Genomic DNA, 20,154 nt, shown 5'->3' with positions numbered 1-20,154 from the left:
TAAAGAAAAAAAGGAAAAAATAATTGTTTCACCAATCAAATAGGCTTATTGGGCGGAGCCTTATTTGTACCATAGTACATGCTTATTTAGGGCATATTTGATACACATGACTAATTACTAGATGGGCTAAAAATTAGTTAAATTAGTTATGGATGGCTAACTAGTTGACTAACAACTAATGAAAACTTATCTAACAAATTAGCTCACCTGTTAGTCCTTTCATTTAGATGCACTATAGTTAATTTAGGCCATTTTTAGCTACCTAGCAATTAGCCCTTATACCCAAACAGACCCTTTGTGCAACAGTGTAGTGGTTGTTTAAGTGTCTAGGAAGAAAGGGATAGCCGTAGATACTGTTTTTCCGAGCAGAGAGAAGATAATAATAATAACGGTAATGCTCTGAACGGACGGACGCTTTGTTGCTGGGCCATGATGCCAGTCCAACAACCCACGCTCCTTCGTTTTTTTTAAAACTGTTCATCCACTTATTTCAATCCACTCGTTCCTCTTCCTATCACTCTTATCTGCTCGCCTGTCGCCTCTGAGCGCATGGCCACTGGACCCTCGAGGCGCAGCGCGTGGCCGCCTCTAAGGTGCCCTGCTTAGCTGCTGGCCTTGTCACGTACGACGTGCGGCCACCTCTGAGTCATGGCGCTCGGCTGCCAGCCCTACCAGGCGCAACGCGCTGCTGCCCTCTCCAAGTCACGCGGCTGCGACCTTCTCGCCTTTCGTGCGGCCGATGCCTCCCTTCTGCGACGTGTAGCCACTGACGTCGGCCCGCCGCCTACAAGTGTCGCGCGGGCCGCTGCCTCAGGTGAACACCACATTGACGAGCCTCCATTATGCCAAACAACAAGGAGATGTTGTGTTGAAAGTGCATGTTGCAAGAGCATGTTTCAGGTGTTTCAGAGGTATGTTGTAAGTGTTTCATATGGATGTTGCAAAAATAGATCGTGATATTGCACATGTTGCAATGGTTGTACACGTATGTTGCAAGCGTCTGTTTCAAATGTTTCATCTGCTTTTTCAGACGTATGTTGCAAGTGTGCTTATTTGGATGTTGCATATGTTGCACACATATGTTGCATATGTTGCACATGTCCGAAATGTTTCAGTTGTTTTAGTCTTATGTTGCAAGTGTTTTATCTGGATGTCGCTTATGTTTCACAAATATGTTGCTAGTGTATGTTCCAAATGTTTCACCTGCTTCAGACGTATGTTTGCATCTAAGTGTTTCATGTTGTAAGTGTTTCTTTTTTTAGAGATATGTTCAGAGAGTCACGGGGCAGGGCCCAGGCATCGAGGGAAAGGGCGCGGTGAGCCAGGGGCCAGTGGATGAGGCGCGCGACGCTCCTGGGGTCTTGTGGACGGGACGTGCTCGTCCTCATCCCGGCTCCCGGGTCTCACCCTCGCGGAGAGAGAGGAGAGGGTCAGGAAAAGGAGCGGCGGGCGTGGGGTGGGGCGAGATAGATGGGGCAGGGTAGCATGCGTGGCGGGATGAGGCAGACGGGAAAGGACTGCAGTGATACTGTGGGAGTGCGGCGCGTTTCTGCTGGGCCATTCGTTACCGTCGGATAGAATCCTATCTCATCGGACGTACGGCGCGACAACAATTACCTAATAATAATCTATCCATGGTTTTTTAGAAAACTAGGTAGCGTGCCCGTGCGTTGCTATGGGATAACTAACAATTTATACTAAAAACACACGGATCGCACGATAAGATAACAATACTATAAAAATTAAATACCAACGTTAAAGTGATATTTAATTTAAAAATCAAAGTTTATGAATTTAACACAGTCACGGAGTGCGCGGCGTCGTAGGCTCACAAACTCTACTTTATAGACCTTTCCGTGATGCGGCTAAGATAATATTTTATCTGGATAATGTTTGAGGTGAGGGCACGGTTACAGTTTTTAGTAGCTTTGCGATATTATCCGAAGCTATGAGATGATTGATGTCTTGCAATGATCCTTTCATTAATTTAGTTTTTTATCTATGTTTAATTATTTATTCAGTCTATTTTATAGGCACGCCGGTAGATAAGGAATGACAAAATTCAAGCATCCATAATTTGGCTCTGTTCGGTTTACCCCATATTCGACTTGTTCGGCTTATTTTTTCAGCCGAAACAGTATTTTTCTCTCACAATAATTCAGCCATAACAGTATTTTTCAGTCAGTTTTAGTCAAATTTCAGACCAGCGAACGGGACCTTATCTCTTTGACTTTGAGTATGAGTTTTGTTTTTATTTTTTAATTGATATATTGTCCTTTTATTTTTTACCATGGCGTTAGCACGGGCATGCATGAAAAACGAAGATGTATTTACACTGCAGAAATCTTTCAAGAAGATCATGTATAGATTATTCTTGTATTGAATATTATATATATACAATCACCTAAATATTCTAATTAAACTATAAAATTTTAAATTAGGATACGAGGTAAGACATGCAAACAGATATTTCAAAACTACATGTAGAGTCCAAAGAACTTAATAAATAAATCCTTCTGTAGGTAATGCAAATTCTCTCTAATCTTTTATTTGGTGTAGTTAGTGTTATCATAGTACCCGCATGTATTCATGGAAAATAAATCATGGATAAAACATGAACACTTTTTGGTGTGACATTCTAACATGGGTCCATCGTCCTGTCAATATGCTAGAGAGAGATCACATAAAGGATGAGAGTCCCTCTATGAGATTGTTCACAAGAGACTCAAACTTATATCTGATCATAGTAATATTGAATTGCTTTGTATCAAAAGCATCGACAATGATAAACGGGGACATAGGTTTTAGTATGCATAGTGAAGGAAAACTCAATCTTGGTCTTCTCAACAGCTTTTCTAAGCCTTTACAGTGCTAAATTGTCCTTACTCAGATAGTTAAGAGGTGCACCATAAAATTATACACCACTAAGAAAAGTATCATTATTGGTTGCCTTGACCTAAAAAATATGTTGAAATTAAGAATTACAACACCTAATTCAACATCTTGAAACAGACACTCAAGTGGATACCTTATTCTACAATATATGTCTGTGTGGAATAGTCCTAAAGCCCCACATATTTATACGGTAAGTATAACATACTTTGTTTTAAAATTTTATAAGAGATTTTTTAAGACACACAGTATTATTCATGTGACAGGCACTAATATTTACATATATACTCGAACCTATGTGTACAGGATTATATGGAGATACAGCGAAACTTATTCATGGATTTATTGGCGCATGAAAAAAATGGATATCGGAGAATTCTTTCTGTCGATATAAAATATTATCTTAACCATATTACGAAAAAATCTATACAGTAGAGTTTGTGAGCCTACGACGCCGCGCGCTCCGTGACTGTGTTAATTTCACGAACTTTGCTTTTTGAATTAAATGTCACTTTAACGCCGGTATTTAATTTAACAGTATTGTTATCTTATCGTATGATCCGTGTGTTTTTAGTATAAAAAATTTAGTTGTCCCATAGCAACACACGGGCATGCTACCTAGTTGAATATAAAAGGAGAGAACTGGCTGCATTCGTATATATAATGTACGTTAGTTAAGGTTTTGTTTGAATTAACTCAGTTCGTGAACTAATAGTAATAACTAAATGTGGCATATATCAAATTCTTTTAGCCACTGCTTGTGTGCGGAAGCGAAAAACATCTCAACCGTGCTTGCCCTAATATGAGTATTTGAAGTAATAAATCTTTGAAGAACATCAACGTACCTCCCTTCTAGAGATTGGGTCGAATCCAACCTAGAGCCTTGGAACCCTACATCTTTTCCTAGACGGGCTTCACTTCGGATGCGTCGGTAGCAATATCAACGATCTCCAATCGATGGACCAAGTCGTATGAATCCCCATACAATGGCTCAGACATATAGATTTTATTCTCCTTGTACTTTGATACACTTGTTCCATTGAAGCTTTTATTGAAATGTTTAGACACGAACAGTTTCTGATCACCGATGTCCCTCACCCTATACCACTCCGGCGTACAGTCGTAGAGGTTGCACTTATAGATCGTGCTGCTGTAGGTGAAGCTCTATGTCTCGTGGAACGTGCTCACCCTGACACCCACAATGTGTAGCTCACCGTTTGATTCCAGGTAGCTGCGGCGGCAGAGCCCCGCAGGTGGCGACAGCGATGGCAGCAACGTCACGGTTGAAGTAGCATCGGTGGCGTTGCTGCTGTAGACGGAGATTTCTCCAATGCAGTCGATCACCAAGAATTTGTCTTGGCAGTGGACGATGGACCCCACGAAGAACTCCAGTTTGGTGTCGAGCAGCGTTCATGCGCTATCGATTCCAACCCTACAGAACGTGACCTCCGTGGAGCACCCAAGCATGCCCATGGCCACGCACTCGTGGCCGACGGCGTTAGGCGGCGTTGAGAGCATGATCTTACGGAAGAACATGTCCCTTATGTCTTCTAGCTTGATGGCTCTGCCTACGGCATCCGTTGTAGCCGTTGGTGGGATGGAGGACCCACCGGTCGTGGACCCTAGACACGCGTTCCGATAAGGACGCCACCGTGACATGTTCGCCTGCTGGCGAGAGCTCAACGCGGGGGGCACGGGCACCGGCGAATGGATTCAGCAGCGTCATGGACGTCGCCTCGTCCATGAGCACTAGCCACCCACACGAGAAGCCGCACGCCACCTTGCCGCGCACGTCGGGCAGCGTCTTGGACAAGACCTTCTTCTCCGAGACGCAGTAGAAGCCGACGCGGTTCGAGTCGGGGTTGAACGGGAGCAGGAGGAGCGGCCCGAAGATCACGAACGGGACGGCGGCACGCCATGGGGAGCAAACGGATCAGAAGGACGCCGCGTCGTGGCCTGACGCGAGACGCTGCCCGATGGACTCGAGGAGATCCTCTGGCAGGCCGGATCTCTAGTCAGGGAAAGGTAGGGACCTTCTCTTGAGATTAGGAGGCTAAGCCATAGAAGACAGATGACATCAACTATGGTTCATGCAAGAAATTGTGTCTGGTGTCTACTGTCGCGATGAACTATGGATTGGGAAACGGGGATATGGGGAAATGATTCAAAATGAACAGACCTAAGGGCAATTTCAGCAAGAAACATCAAGCGAGGGCGATGGAACACGTGAGCGTGAAACCAAATGAAAGAAGAAAAAGTTGTCCATTTTACAAATGCAAAGAGGTGAAGTAATTAAATGTAGACAGATTTGACAAGGTTCTTAGAAATGCAAAGATGTTCCTTTTGTCTTAATTCTCTTTCATTCTCAGTTAATTCTCTTTTCCTTTGCTCGTTGCCATATATGCTGGTGCATGCAAACATGCAATGTGTATATGAATATCACAATAATTTTTTACTTCCTATTTTACCGTGATTCCTCTATAACATGACAGACAATATTCAATCAAGGCAATATTCAATCCAGGAGAATGACACGATCAATCGGTAATTAAGATTAACCTGTAATCAATGTGTGATCGCACCAAATGACGTAGCATGTGGAAGATGTCGTGGGATCGTAGGCGTGGACAGACGGACGAACCAAAATAAATGTCGCACAAAAAAATATCGACACTTTATTATTTTTAGTTACATAGGAGATCTATCCACTTTTTTTTTTTAGAAAATCTATCTACGGTATTTGATCGGTGCACGATTCGAGTATGGAAAAAGCCCAGGCCCAACGGACGGAGGCCGATTGATGCCGTCTAGAAGCTTCCACCCAGCGTCGTGGCCCACCGTCAGCCACAGACTTGTCCTGGTGAGAATCACAGAAATGCCCCTGGCCGCCATTTCTTTCCCCTCTTCCAAGCCAATGCCGCGGATCGCGAGGGGTTTAAGAGAAGGGAGCTCTGCCGCCGCCGCCCACTAGGGTTTTTCGGATCTCGCCTCCTCCTCCTCCCTCCCGCTCCCACAAGCCGCCGTCGGAAGCCGCGCCCACAAGCCGCCGTCGGAAGCCGCGCCCAAGACCTAGTGCCAGCCATGGCCTTCGGAGCTCTCGTCGCGTCGAGGTTGGCCAGGTCCGGCCGCACCCTCGCATCCGCAGTTGCCCAGGTCCGTGCCATCTCTGTTCCCGTGAACCTGTTATTTGCTTGCAGTTCGTGTCCCTTGGTCAAGGCCAATTTGTGGCGTTGCCCGTTCTTCTGATGATGTTTGGGTTGATGCGATGTGTTGATCTGTTCTCTGATTTTGCGATCTGATTAGGGTCCCATGGCCCAGCGGACAGCGCCTCCTCTGCTCTCCAGGCTTGGCGCAGTAGCTCGTCTTCTCAGGTAATTAGGAATACGAGATGTGTTGTCATCAATAGTTCCGTATCCATGGCAATTTGTTTCCTAAGTGAATGTTCTGCATGCAGCACAAAGCCGGCCGCGGCAGATGTCATCGGTATCGATCTAGGCACAACGAATTCCTGCGTCTCCGTCATGGAAGGAAAGGTGTATTTTTTCTCTGTTCACTCCGAAATCTGCCATATTCTGTTATTTGTAAATGGATTGTTGTATCCATCTGTAGTAGATGTCGTACTTGAATTGCTGAAATTGGTTTGGGTCAGCTGCTGTATCAATATGTACTTAATGTCATGGCTTGAAATAGCTGCAATTTGAGCGCGTTCTGTTATTTGTAAATGGGTTGTTGTATCCATCTGTACTAGATGTCATGCTTGAATGCTGAAATTGGTTTGGGTCAGCTGCTGTCTATATGTACTTAATGTCATGGCTTGAAATTGCTTCAATTTGAGTACATGTTCAATTGGTTCTGGTTATGATGCTGGTAGTCAGGAAGTGATGTATGACTTTGCTTGTGTAGACACCACGGGTGATTGAAAATGCGGAAGGCGCAAGGACAACTCCCTCCATTGTTACCAAGAATCAGAATGGTGACCTGCTGATTGGTATCACTGCGAGCCGGCAGGCGGTAACCAATGCCCAGAACACAATTCGTGGGTCGAAGCGTCTGATCGGTAGGACTTTTGATGACCCGCAGACCCAGAAGGAGATGAAGATGGTGCCTTACAAGATTGTCAAGGCACCGAATGGTGATGCCTGGGTGGAGATGGGTGGCCAGCAGTACTCCCCTAGCCAGATTGGTGCATTTGTTCTCACTAAGATGAAGGAAACTGCAGAGGCTTACCTTGGCAAGACGGTCTCTAAGGCTGTTATTACTGTCCCAGCTTATTTCAATGATGCTCAACGCCAGGCTACCAAGGATGCTGGTAGGATTGCTGGACTGGAGGTTATGAGGATTATCAATGAGCCCACTGCTGCAGCTTTGTCATATGGAATGAACAACAAGGAGGGCCTTATCGCTGTGTTTGACCTGGGTGGTGGCACATTTGATGTGTCAATCCTTGAGATATCAAATGGAGTTTTTGAGGTAATTTTATTCTCATATCTTGTATATATTCTATATGCAGATGTTGAAATAGGTGTAGTATATAATTCTTAATTCTGACACATTGTTCAGGTCAAGGCAACCAATGGTGATACTTTCCTTGGTGGTGAGGACTTTGATGGTGCACTGCTTGAGTATCTGGTTAGCGAGTTCAAGAAGTCAGACAACATTGATCTGAGCAAGGACAAGTTAGCACTGCAAAGGCTCAGGGAAGCTGCTGAGAAGGCCAAGGTTGAGCTTTCCTCCACTATGCAGACTGAAATCAACCTCCCATTTATCACTGCTGATACCTCTGGTGCAAAGCACTTCAACATTACCTTGACCAGATCGAAGTTTGAGTCTCTTGTGAGCAATCTCATCGAGAGGACTCGCATCCCTTGTGTGAACTGCCTCAAGGATGCTGGCATCTCCGCTAAGGAGATTGATGAGGTTCTACTGGTTGGTGGTATGACTAGAGTACCAAAGGTCCAGGAGGTTGTTTCTCAGATATTCAACAAGCCACCAAGCAAGGGTGTCAATCCTGATGAGGCTGTTGCCATGGGAGCTGCTATCCAGGGTGGCATTTTGAGGGGTGATGTGAAGGAGCTCCTCTTGCTGGATGTCACACCTCTCTCCCTTGGTATTGAGACCCTTGGTGGCATCTTCACAAGGCTAATTAACAGGAACACCACAATTCCAACCAAGAAGAGCCAGGTCTTCTCTACTGCCGCAGATAACCAGACACAAGTTGGAGTCAAGGTGCTTCAGGGTGAGAGGGAGATGGCTGCAGATAACAAGCTCCTTGGTGAATTCCAGCTTGAAGGCATTCCACCAGCTCCAAGGGGCATGCCCCAGATTGAGGTTACCTTTGACATTGATGCCAATGGCATTGTGAAGGTGTCAGCTAAGGACAAAGCCACAGGCAAAGAACAAGAAATCACCATCAAGTCTTCTGGGGGTTTGTCAGAAGTTGAAATTGAGAAGATGGTGAAGGAGGCTGAGCTACATGCTCAGAAGGATCAGGAAAGGAAGTCTCTTATTGATCTTAAGAACTCTGCAGATACCACGATCTACAGCATTGAGAAGAGTGTCAGTGAGTACAAGGACAAGGTACCTGCTGAAGTCACCAAGGAGATCGAGTCTGCTGTCTCTGATCTGAGGGCAGCTATGGCTGAGGATGATCTGGAGAAGATCAAGCAGAAGCTGGAAGCAGCAAACAAGGCTGTGTCAAAGATCGGAGAGCACATGCAACAAGGTGGTGGTGGCAGCAGTAGTGGCGGAGACCAGACTCCAGAAGCTGAGTACCAGGACGCAAAGGAAGCCAAGATGTAGGTGCATCAAGTCTCTACTTTTGCATGTACCCATTTAGGAAGTAATCTTACCTGCCTCCCGTTTCTTAGTTTTCTGTGAGGGTTAAGAGAATTGTAATTTTTGTTGTCAAATTTTGGGTCACGGATAAATTGTGAGCGGAACAAACTCATAAGTTAATTGAGACATTTACATGTACTCCTGACGTCCTTTCAACTTTTGTCCATTGCTGGTCTTGTTTGTTGATCTTGATTGTGTCGTAAATAGGAGTAGGAATGTTTGTCTGGTTAATATACTTGTGCTAGTCCAGTTATTTCGACTTGCAAATTTCACCAATGCTTATGCACTGGATACCGCAGTTATCCATGGCCAAATATGAGCAACAAAGTCCCAGAAAAAGATTGTGTCGCGTCTTTGCATTTTATTCATGTTGAACAGTAGAATAACATATAAATCCTACGAAATCATTGTACAGCCAAGAAAAATGTTCTGTATCTATCTGTTATGGAATGTGGTAATGAAATGTAATATTAATTACAGTGGCTAGCTAACGCCCTGATTCCAAACCCATGGCAGCTCTCTTTGTGATGCTGAAATTTCCAGTAGTAGCGGTCGAGTTTGCTGTAGACGGCTCTCCAAGCAACTTGTCCAATTCTTCAGGATTCTCATGTGCCCATGGATGTTGCATGATCTTCCTCAACCTATCAAGCTTATCCGCAACTTCCTTCATCGTTGGCCTATTCACACCACTCATCTCTAAGCACTGCCTCGCTAACTCCGCAATCTCCTCGAGATACTCGATGTTCTCACTGTTCTTGATCTGATCATCCACGATATCCTCAAGCTTGTTTTCCTTCATCGCATACAGAAACCTCATGGACAGACTCCTGTCGTTCTCAGGTCCTTCCAGGTTGAACGCCTTCTTGCCCGTGAGCAACTCTAGGAGAACAACTCCGAAGCTGTACACGTCGCTCTTGTCTGTCAGCTCGTATGTCTGCATGTACTCCGGATCAAGATATCCGCACGTCCCTTGGACAACCGTGACGAACTGTGACTTGTCATTCGGCGCCATGATGGACGCGCCAAAATCGGAGACTTTGGCCGTGTAGTCACCGTCTAGGAGGATGTTGGTGGACTTGACGTCGCCGTGGAGGATCGGCGGCGACGCGCAGGAATGGAGGTAGGCCAACGCCTCGGCGGACTCGTGGGCGATCCTCAGGCGAGTGTCCAGCGAGACGTGCTGCTGCCTGTGGTGGTCGCCGTGGATGAGATCGAACAGCGTGCCGTTCGGGATGAACTCGTAGACGAGCATGGGGACCTCGACCTCGAGGCAGCAGCCGAGCAGCTTCACGATGTTCCTGTGGTTGATCTGGGACAGGATGAGCATCTCCTTGCCGAACTCTTTCTTCTGCTGCTCGTCGATCGTCATGCACCGCTTCACGGCGATCTCGGTGCCGCTCTTCAGGACTCCCTTGTAGACGGTTCCGTGGCCCCCGTGGCCGAGCACTCGCTGCCCGTCGAAATTGTCCGTGGCTTGCTGCAGTTCTTCTTCGGAGAAGATTGTGAACGCGGCGGCGCCCTGGTGGTGCTGTGATTTCATCTCCTCGAATAGAAGCAGACCGCCGTGCCGTCGGAAATACCTCTGCTTGATGCGATGCAGCTTTCGCCGTTCTTGGACCAGGTACGCGCAAGTGATTCCGATCACAAGAGTCACGAGTCCAACACTTGCACCTGCAGCATCACGATTGGAAATGAAGATTCAGACTGACGCCTTTTGTAAACTCCTGGAAAAGGGACTAAAATATTTATTAGCAGAAAAACATCTGCTAGGCCCCCAGCAGGGAATTTCCTAAAAATGCAATTTTATTCTCCAGCGACCTACCAACAACCGGCACCATCCAAGTTGACCTCTGACTTTTGACGCAAACGCCATTGATCATGTTTCTTCCTCGTGGGCATGAACATGTGAAATTCCCGAGTGTATTTTCGCATATTCCAGCGCAGGGGTAAGTAAAACTGTCCAAGCACTCGTTAATATCTGAAATCGCACACAAAAATTTGGATCATTAGAAATCATGGCTGAAAAACAATGGGCCCTGGGCAAGAGGAACGAACCTGTGCATCCATCTACGATGTAAGGGTTGCCTTCAAATCCTTTAGAACAACTACAGCGGTAGCCGGCATCACTACTGACACAGCCGCTATGGTCGCTAACACATGCATATGCAGTCTCGTTGGCTTTGGCTTCTTCGCATGTCTGACGCGTGATCCCCCACTCCATCACCACCGGGGTCCTCGAGTCGTCCGTGTCGTAGAATGCCGTCGAGGTGAGGTAGGTGGTGCTGAAGTTGAAGGCCGCGCTCTCCATCACGGTGATATAGTTGCAGGGGGTTTTCCTCCATATCTTGGTGGTGTTGTATAACTCGTTGAAAAAGCCTTGGTAATACCGGACACCGCTCGGGAGATCTGCCTCACAGCAACCTGCGGTGCCGGAGCAAGAGCCGTTCTTGAGTGGGTCGTCGCATGTGGACATACAGCCGATTACGTACTGCATACATCCGCAGAGTTTGGACATGTACATAACACAGAGAACCGAAGAACACCGGGTAATGACAATTGAGTATACTTACAGAGTCGCTCTGCATGTAGGCCATACTATTGCACCCGAGGACGATGATTTTGTTATCGTCTGCCGATAGCACGTAGGGCGTGTCGGTGAAGTTGATCCACGCGTTTCCCACGAACATGTCGTTCGTGGTCTGGTTGTAGCACTGCCGAGAGATCAAAGTCTTGAGCCAGGCCTTGCCATCCTGCACGGAGATCTTGGTCACCTCCACGTTGAAGTAAAACAGCTTGGTGGTGCGGCCGACGGTGGTGCAGTTGAGCTGGAAGCCGTCGTGGATGGCGCACTGCGGGTCCAGGCCGAACGGGTACGGGACGTCGATGTCGCCGCACCTCGTTGCGCAGCCGGGACTCCGTGCCGCGGCGGCGACGGCGACCACCCACATGGACGGAAGGAATGAGATGAGAAGGAGCAGTGAGGACTCCATGGCAGACGATGTTTGCTTGCTGCCGCTCTGATGTCCTTCGGACCTGGTTGTTGGCACTTGGCAGCAGGCTAAAAGCAGAGTGACCTCGGTTAACAAAATGTCAACGCAAGAAACAAGGGTGCACTGACCGGACCCGTTCTTCGCAGTTTTCCAGGTCAGAGCATTCCTGGGATTGGTTTGTTCCCAGCATGGTTCCGTGCTGTACCTATCTATAATGAAGTCTCTCTATAATTAATTTTTTAACCAAAGCCAGGAGCTCAGCCGCTCAGTTAAGCCGAAAGAATATTATGTTTAAGAAGGTTAGCTGGACGAGATGCTACAAAGATACCCGAGGGGCTAACCATCCCACGCGACGCAGACGCAGCTGAGCACAAACACGACACACTGCCATAGGTCATCGTTGCCGAGCATGGAAACCAAGCTGCCAGCAGCTCCGACTTCCCATGGCACGCCACCCACTAGTCACCCCAGACAGGTCTGAAGCTAACGGCCGCCACCGGTTATCGTTGCCAAGCTCAAACACCGAAGAGCAGCTCCGACTTCCAAACGCAAACCATCACCCCGCATCAAAACCGTGACGATAATCCAAATGCGACGCCATAAGGAAGGGAGTGACGCGGATGGCGTCACCGTCGCACGTCCAAAGTGGACCGGGTTTTCACCCTTGGAAGACATGTTAGCGGTGAAACACAACGCCCCTAACAGGGAAGCGGCGCCCAACGGCGTCGCCGTCGCCAAGGCTTTCGTCCAAGAACCCTCTAGCACAATCGCTGGGACGCGAAGCCGGACCCCCTGCCAACCTTCACCGCAATCGCCGTTGTCCCGCCACCCCACGGAAGCCCCTTCAGAGAGGCATCGACGCGCCGGCTGCACGTAGCAGCCGCACAGCTTAGTCGGGGCTACCCCCTCCGACCGAGCCATGCAGAGCCGGACCTGACTCCACCGCTCGCGTCACACCGCCGCACGCCGATGCCACATTTGACCAACGTTGTTGCTCTGGCACCTGCCGATGTCGCTGCCGTCATCACCGCCAGCAGCCACAGGGCGTGTGCCCCCACCATGTCGGGCGCCACCCCATGCCCTGGGGCCGCCGAATCCGGACGCCAGGCCCCGAATCCTGACGCCCCCTGCTGATGCCACCTCCTCCGTCTTGACCATAGCTGCAGAAACCGTCCTAGGCCGGCCCGTCGCCTTGGCCACCAGACCGGCCGCAGCGGGCAGGCTAGCCGGTAGAGGTTGCTGCCCCGGCCACAGCCAGCCCCTGAGCCGCAGCAGCCAAGGCCGTGAGGGGAGGGACGACAGAGAAGAAAGCACCCCCCTAGCGCATGCATGGGCCCCGGCCACTGCCGCCCCCGGCCGCCAAGACAGATTTGGCCGCTTGGGGTCCGGATCCGGCCTCCCGGGCACCGGATCTGGCAGTCTGGGCCCTGGACCGGTGCCCTCAGCCAGCGCTGCCGCCACCATCAAGAGAGGAGAAGGGGAATGCGCGGAGAAGAAGAAGACCTCGCCGCCGCCCCCTGCGCCTGCACAGACACCAGCCGGCGCTGCTGCAGCTGCGGCAGCCACCCCGTCAACCTCCACGCTGGTCGCATGGGGCCGGACCGCCGGCCTGCTGCAGCTGCGCTGCCAACACGAGGAGGGAGAGCCCCGCCATCACGATGCGGCCATGCCGGTGGCCAGCTCCAGCGGCAGCGCGGCGGGAGAGGAGGAGAGGGGTGAGAGGGAGGCGGCGCGGCAGGGGCCACCGAGTCGCCCCGCGTGGGAGAGCGACGCGGGGGTCGGGCCAGGAGTGTTGTTAAGGAGCTGGAGGAGGCGAAGGAGGCCTGAAGAAGGAGCGTGCGGCCTCGAAGAAGAATCGGGAAGTCTCTCTATAATTAATTAACTGAAGCATCTATGAACGGGTCAGGGGCGAAGCTATACTTTTTTTATGAAACAGGAGGGGTCAAGCCCCTACTGGAAATTATCAATTAAGGTATAAACAGATACAAGTCCAAGTTCAAGAGACATAAAAAGTTAGATAGAAAATAGCAAGGGTTACACAAAGCCTTCTAGCCATTGATCTATATGTGGATGATGACGTGCTTTTGCTCTTAGAATAACTAGAGCAATTTTTTTTTCTGAAAACAGCTTTGCATCTCTTAACCAAATGCGCAATGTTCTTGAAGATGATATCATTTCTCATAATCCAAATGGCCCAACACATTCTAACAATGATTTCCGTGAAAAAGGGCTATCTGAGCTGATCCCTTATGCTTTCCAGAATGATTGAGATGTCATTGGTGACAGGCAGAAATATGTTCAAACTGAAACCAACATGCCATAGCAAAAGGGCAGTGAAATAGGAGATGAAACAGATCTTCCTCAACATTCTGGGTGCAAAAAACATAATTGTAATCCGGTAGATGCATACCCCTTCACCTTAGCAGATCTCTTGTACTCAACCTGTCTTTTAGGACCAACCTGAAAAAAAATTCTTTCATTTTGGCAGGCAGATGTCCACAACCATTTATATGATCTATGCACATGGCATTGACCAATCAAATGCTTGTATGCCTTGCTGGAAGAATAAATAGATGATCCCCAAATGTAAGACCATACATCATTGGCCTGACTTAGTTGCAGTTCTGAAGAATAACTAACAATTCCTGGACATAAGCTTCATTGGACAAAGGCAAGTGGAAGAGAATCTGAAGAGGTTCAGTAGAAGCTACCACATTCAAAGAGATATGTTGGGCTCTGGCATAGGAAAAGAGCTCAAGATAAGCTTGATTACACACTTTTCATCAAAAAAAAAAGCTTGATTACACACTCTGCCCTCCCAAAGATCAAACCACAAAAACAAGTGGAACCATTTTGTAGATTAATTCTTGCAAGGCCTTTGAAAGAATGAAGAAGCTTAAGAATATATTTCCACCAAAATGATCCTCTAAAGCTTCTACCAGTAGAGGGAGCCCTGTTTCTTGAATAATAATGGTCCCAGACCAGTTGTACCCATGGTACTTCCACCTTGCTGGAGAATTTATGCAACTATTTCATTAGTAAGCTCTCATTTTGGACTGTCAGATTTAATACCCCAAGACTTCCCTCAGTCCTGGGCACACAGACCATTGGCCATGCTGTTTTTGGAGGTTTTCTATTATTGATGACAAAATTATTTTTTTCTCGATCACGCAAAAGGTTTGCGTGTCTTTGTATTAAGATAGAGAAAATGTGTAATACAACACGCCTTAGCGGCGCCCTAGGTGGTTAGAAGAGTAGTACATGGACGCTCGGACCCTCCCTAGTATACTTAAAGTTATGCTGTTACATTGGACAATGATTAACCCAACTTGTGGCACCGGCTAGGGAGGCCTATGCCCAGGCTACCGAGCAGCGGCGGCACTGTTTGCGCATACCCACGTCGCCGTCAGGTGGAAACAACTCACGTAGCGCCTGCATATTGCCAGGGTCACCACTGTAGATTTCTTCGTATGCCTTCAAGGCCAACGTCGACAGCGATGACATCCCGCTGGTTAGTCTCAGGCGTTTCAAGACAAGGTGCTCACCTCGCTTGGACGCCGGGATATGCGATATGCTCTGCGCCGCTACCCGTCTGCTCCTCTTGGGGAGCTCAGGCCAGTTCCGGCCCTAGGGGGGCAGGAGGTGCGACGGCGAGGGCCCAGGCGGGATAGGGGCCCAAGCCTAGGTATATAAGACCCCCAGACCCTTTAGCTATAGTCCATTAGGCTTAATGAGAAGGTGGCCCATCAGCAAAAGGAGAAATGGAGCCGGCCCAATGAGGCATGTAGATCGTCGGCCTTTTGTTTCCCAGGAGGCGAGGAGCTAAGCCGCCAACACCCGGTCGCCCGCACACGGCACATGCCGCACATCGCGACTTCTTCGCGAGACGGTGAGACACAGAGCTGATCACCACACGAGACGAGATCGCGACGGCCAGGCACCGACGCCCGAGTTCCAGAGGACGACGACGACCAGGCAGCTGAGGCAGGGCTCCATGAGGACGACAACATCTGATCTTGGTTATTGCCTTCTGCCCTTTTTTGCGAATCTTGGTTCTGAATCAGTTCATGTCCAAATTGTCTAGGCCTAGGTTTTTTCCTTCAATTTTTGTCTAGTACTTTGTACTCATATAGTAATGTTTTTCTTCTAATTTAGGTCAGGTGTTAGAATTTTAGAATGTTACCTAAGAAACATTTGTCGGGGGCTGCGAAAAGAAAATGGAAAAGACAAGAAGAGCAGTTTATTCAATCACAACAAGGTTTTATGGTCTAGAGGGGCCGTCGCGACGAGTTTGCCAGAGGGCCCTCAAAATCCTAGGACCAGCGCTAGCGCGGGCGGTGTCCATCCGGCATGGGCCGTATCAACTCCAGGCAGCTTCAGGAGTGACGGCTGCCTCACCTTTCTGACTCGCTCAATGAAGCGCTTGAGGCGTCTATCGGTAGAGGTCGTCTGAGGGGATGGAGTGCGGTTGACGGATTCCATGGCAGCCACGAACAACGCGCCTCCTGGGGTGGCTGCCCCGACCAGCGTTTGGTCAGTGCACGCCTCGGCATCCACGACGCTGAGCTGTCCCCCCCCCCTCCTTGGCCATAGTCACAGAAGTTCCCAGTACGTAAGTACGAGGAATGTGGTAGGTGGTATGTGGATCATCAATTTTAAGTTCCCGGTTCGTAAGGGGCTATACCTCTTCGGAACGTTTGGTATGTGGATGGGATCACAATCCCTAGATAATTAGGATAACGTGCCCGGAACGTAGCTATGGAGCGAGGATCTTAGGTTTTTTGTCATTTCACCTGATTTTTTTTGCCATTTTCCCATGATTTTTAGAACTTTTTTTGCTGCCATTACTTCACACTAGGCTGGAGGCCCATTTACTTTTGGTGTGAAGTGCTCGCTTGCTCGCTCCATTAGTGGAAGCATCGGAACGAGATCGTCTAAAGTCGGTCTCCGTGACTACTCCCGGCAATCACTCCATCGCAACCGTCCGCTGCCACCCAACGGAGCAGCTAAGCCCAAGCACTCTGCCTCGTTCACACGTTGGGGTGGTCCAATAACATGGCCTATTAAGCCTAAAAAGCAGCGGGCAGCCCGCAGCCCCTACCGATGGATAGGAAAATCGCCGCCGCCGTCTTCTGCTCGAGCGTCGCGCTGTCGCCATCCCGTCGTGGAGAGCCACACCATCGCCATCCCCTCTCCCAGAGCTACAACATCGCCAACCCCTCTCCCAGAGCCACGCCGTCGCCATCCCCTCGGCCAGAGCCGCGCCGTTGCCATCCCTTTGCTGCGGGCTGCATCGTCGCCATTCCCAGGTCGAGCGTCTCCCCGTCGTCGTCCCTTGCCGAGCGCCGTCATCGTCCTGGACGCTGCCGGCCTACAACATTTCCACCTCGTCCAGGAGCTGTCTAGGAGCACGACTGCTGTCCAGGAGCTTGACTAGCTATGGCACGACTACTGTCTAGGAGCTCTCTCAATCTCTAATGCTCTAAGTACAGTCTGCAGAGAATGCTTGTAAAGTGCAATTTGTGCAAGAGCTCGCAAACTGTGTAACTTGTGGTTGTATCCAAATCATCAAAATCATGCAAATTTTATAGATTGCCATTTTGTTGTAAATTATCCTGGAATTGAATAAAAAGTATTGCTGAGTGTTGTAAATTCAGAGATGCACAAAATGTTCTGCTGTTCTCTGGCATCTAGTAGGTGTATATGACCTTGTTGCTGGTTATATGAACTTTACAATCCTCTCTACTTTATACTTCAACTACAGATGCAAAAGCTACTCCAAAACAATCTATGTTTCAGGAGGCTAAAGGTATTCTTCCTACTGCAAATTACCATACTACTAGAATTCAGCAATGACATCATCTGTGATTGCCTCCTGCAAAATAAAAGGTTCAGACATGTATGTTTCAGACATGTATGGTTTAGACATCTGTGATTGGAGAAACAATCTATTACTTTGAAATATTACCGTGAATAGTTGAGAGAAGGTATTGATGGCCATGTATGGTTCAAACATTCCTTCCTTGGGCAAAGAAGTATTAGGAGAAATATTTTGAACCATTACGCCATCATCGACTGTTGTTCTGCTATTCTCTGGCATTTTTCTAGTTTCTTGTTCCTTCAAATAAAAAACTGAACATGTTTCAACTGAACACAACTGAAGATAATCAATTATATTTTGTGTTATTACATACCTTTGAACTTTTCCCTTTTTATTGCCTCCCTTCTTTGCTACCTTGCGCTTCTTGTCAAGCCAATTTCTTTTGCACTTCGAGGTTTTTGTTTCCACCTCCTTTTTCTTTAGGCTTGCTGTACTCACCAAATCAATAGGGGGAGCAACATTTGTGGGAACAATGACTAGATCCACGGCACTAGAAGAAACATTGATTTCTTCTTTGACTTGCTTGCTAGGCATGTCAAGTGTGTTGTTCACTAATAAGGTGCATCTTGGATGGCTGGCAGCTCGATGAGCCAAATTAAGAAATTTGTGAGTCATATTTTTGTAGCGAAGCATATCATTTAATTTTGGATTCTCTATTATGTTTCGGCCTTGGTTGTCTTGTACTGTCCCACTGCGTGCATCCCGTGTCCATCTCTTCAATATATATTGGGCTGGGAGTGACTTGATATTCATCAAATCAAGGACTTTTAGAGCATGGCCACACAATATTCTGATTCTATTGAACTGTCCACAGTTGCATGTACTGATTTGGTCTGAAGGATCACCAATAACTTTGTACTCCTTCTCAAGGGTAAAATTTTCATCAAGACTCCCAATTACTTCAAGATATTCATTTTTGCCTTCTAATGCCATGGTGTATGCGGCCATTGACCTCTCATATTCAGATTGAAAAGCTTCAAAAATAGTTGGTGTGTATAGCTTGCTAGCTTGGATTAACATAGGGGTCCCCATTTTGAGCCTAGGTAATTTTTTCCTTGATTCAAATTCAGCGTTCAATTCATTATTTCTTTTATATTCCACAACCCTTTCAAAATGCTTAAGAAGTCGAATGATATCAAAATCAGATTTGAAATGTTGCTTCAAGTCACTATTTAGACTCTCACTCAATTGTGTACTTCCCATCCCTAATGTGAACACACCCTTCATATAACATTCAACCCATTTTTCTCTAACCTTGTATATACTATCCAACCAAGTTTGCTTGCTGACCTTTGTCCTCATGCTGTTAAATGCTTGTTCAAATGTTTCTTCATCTTGTACTCATACATATATGTACTAAAATCTGAGAGAATACTTGGTTCTTTGTTGCTACCTTTGATTTCTTGTTTTGGAGAAGTAGCTGATTCTTCATTATAATGTTCAGCTAGATGTTTAGCAGCATTTTGCATGATGTGAAAAGTGCACAGACCATGCCAAGACTCCAAAAGACCGCCTTAACTGCTTTTCCCATTGCAACATCTTGATCAGTACAGATTGTTCTAGGTTCTTTGCCATTATGCGCTTTCAGAAAAATCTCAAATAGCCACTTAAAGGACTCAAATGTCTCATCATACATGAGAACAACACTAAAACCACGATTTTCCTAAAATGATTGAACCCAACAAATACACCAAAAGGCCTACTCTCCTTGTTTGTTCTTTCCGGTCCATTTGCAAAGCATATTGGAATGATGGGTTCTCAGCAATTTTTTCTTGAAAATACATAAGCATGCTTCCTGCTTGACCATATGCCATCTCTCTTTGGCGCTTGCCCCTTAAATAGTTCTTGTGGTCTCGAAGAGTATAACTGAGATTAAGTGAGCCACCAACTTGGATGGAAGCCAACTCACGTGCAGCTTTGGGCCCAATTCCTGCATCATCAGCCATCTCAATTTCAAAACCTTGTAACTTTGAAATTTTCCTTTGAGACAACATCAAGTGCGAGGTTTGCGGCAATTGATGGGTGTGATTGTGTTCCAAAATTAGATCAGTTACTTTATACTTTCCCTTCTCCTGGTCTAGTATGAGACCTATGCGGACTTGACAATCAGTTCTAGTTTCAGCTCTTGGACACTTTGTGAGATGATCTCTTTTATCTTGCACTCTATGACCTTCATTTGCACCAATATATCTACATCTCTAACTTTTCCATCAGATTTTCTTTTGTTTGCATACTTTTTTCTAACCTCAAAGCCTTATTGACCTCCAAAGGTAACCCAAAACATCCAGGCCTCTTCTATGGTACTAAACTCCATGCCAACTTGAGGTAATAAATTAGGAATCAAACTAAAATGCATACTAAAATGGACTCTATACTTGTGTGAAGCCATTAATCTAATCCGATGATGCAAATAAACAATCATGATTACACACCTATTTTCTGCCATCTGAAACATGCAGGTTTCATTTTCACGCAGGCAAAGAACTTCTTTCAATCCATATCAACACATCTAGGGATGCCAGCGATGACTAGATTATAACAACAAAAAATCTTAGT

The 20,154-nt window shown here is 47.2% G+C and overlaps 3 protein-coding genes and 1 pseudogene across 3 annotated transcripts; 2 read left to right on the top strand and 2 right to left on the bottom strand.

The window, feature by feature from the left end:
• Positions 1-5,785: 5,785 nt before the first annotated feature.
• LOC136542095 (heat shock 70 kDa protein, mitochondrial-like) lies at positions 5,786-8,865 on the top strand. Its single transcript, XM_066534381.1, has 5 exons — positions 5,786-6,045; positions 6,196-6,263; positions 6,347-6,425; positions 6,796-7,362; positions 7,453-8,865. The coding sequence occupies exons 1-5, from the start codon at positions 5,974-5,976 to the stop codon at positions 8,689-8,691; spliced, it is 2,025 nt and encodes a 674-aa protein (XP_066390478.1). The 5' UTR covers positions 5,786-5,973; the 3' UTR covers positions 8,692-8,865.
• A 224-nt stretch (positions 8,866-9,089) lies between these two features.
• Positions 9,090-11,726, bottom strand: LOC136542094 (putative wall-associated receptor kinase-like 16). Its single transcript, XM_066534380.1, has 4 exons — positions 11,298-11,726; positions 10,783-11,215; positions 10,550-10,705; positions 9,090-10,398 (listed from the first exon to the last, which is right to left on the bottom strand). The coding sequence occupies exons 1-4, from the start codon at positions 11,715-11,717 to the stop codon at positions 9,215-9,217; spliced, it is 2,193 nt and encodes a 730-aa protein (XP_066390477.1). The 5' UTR covers positions 11,718-11,726; the 3' UTR covers positions 9,090-9,214.
• A 1,000-nt stretch (positions 11,727-12,726) lies between these two features.
• Positions 12,727-13,986, top strand: LOC136544227 (dynein axonemal assembly factor 3 homolog). The gene is made up of 2 exons (XM_066536455.1): positions 12,727-13,508; positions 13,845-13,986. Exons 1-2 carry the CDS (start codon positions 12,727-12,729, stop codon positions 13,984-13,986), a joined length of 924 nt encoding a protein of 307 aa, XP_066392552.1.
• A 3,570-nt stretch (positions 13,987-17,556) lies between these two features.
• LOC136544226 (protein FAR1-RELATED SEQUENCE 5-like) lies at positions 17,557-19,912 on the bottom strand (annotated as a pseudogene).
• Between the last annotated feature and the right edge of the window lie 242 nt (positions 19,913-20,154).

This window comes from Miscanthus floridulus, chromosome 3 (genome assembly GCF_019320115.1).
Source record: "Miscanthus floridulus cultivar M001 chromosome 3, ASM1932011v1, whole genome shotgun sequence".
Lineage (NCBI taxonomy): Eukaryota > Viridiplantae > Streptophyta > Magnoliopsida > Poales > Poaceae > Miscanthus > Miscanthus floridulus.
Note: the sequence above shows the minus strand (reverse complement) of the source record. Positions and strands in the feature narration are given on the sequence as shown.

Excerpts from the sequence above, each read along its gene's own strand:
- LOC136542095 (XM_066534381.1), top strand. The coding sequence starts at position 5,974 with ATGGCCTTCGGAGCTCTCGTCGCGTCGAGGTTGGCCAGGTCCGGCCGC. Across the intron at positions 6,264-6,346 it reads GCAGTAGCTCGTCTTCTCAG|CACAAAGCCGGCCGCGGCAG; the intron begins GTAATTAGGAAT and ends TTCTGCATGCAG. Across the intron at positions 6,426-6,795 it reads TCTCCGTCATGGAAGGAAAG|ACACCACGGGTGATTGAAAA; the intron begins GTGTATTTTTTC and ends TTGCTTGTGTAG.
- LOC136542094 (XM_066534380.1), bottom strand. The coding sequence starts at position 11,717 with ATGGAGTCCTCACTGCTCCTTCTCATCTCATTCCTTCCGTCCATGTGG. Across the intron at positions 11,216-11,297 it reads CCTACATGCAGAGCGACTCT|TACGTAATCGGCTGTATGTC; the intron begins GTAAGTATACTC and ends GGATGTATGCAG. Across the intron at positions 10,399-10,549 it reads TTGGATGGTGCCGGTTGTTG|GTGCAAGTGTTGGACTCGTG; the intron begins GTAGGTCGCTGG and ends GTGATGCTGCAG.
- LOC136544227 (XM_066536455.1), top strand. The coding sequence starts at position 12,727 with ATGTCGCTGCCGTCATCACCGCCAGCAGCCACAGGGCGTGTGCCCCCA. Across the intron at positions 13,509-13,844 it reads GCGGGGGTCGGGCCAGGAGT|CTTTGCATCTCTTAACCAAA; the intron begins GTTGTTAAGGAG and ends TTCTGAAAACAG.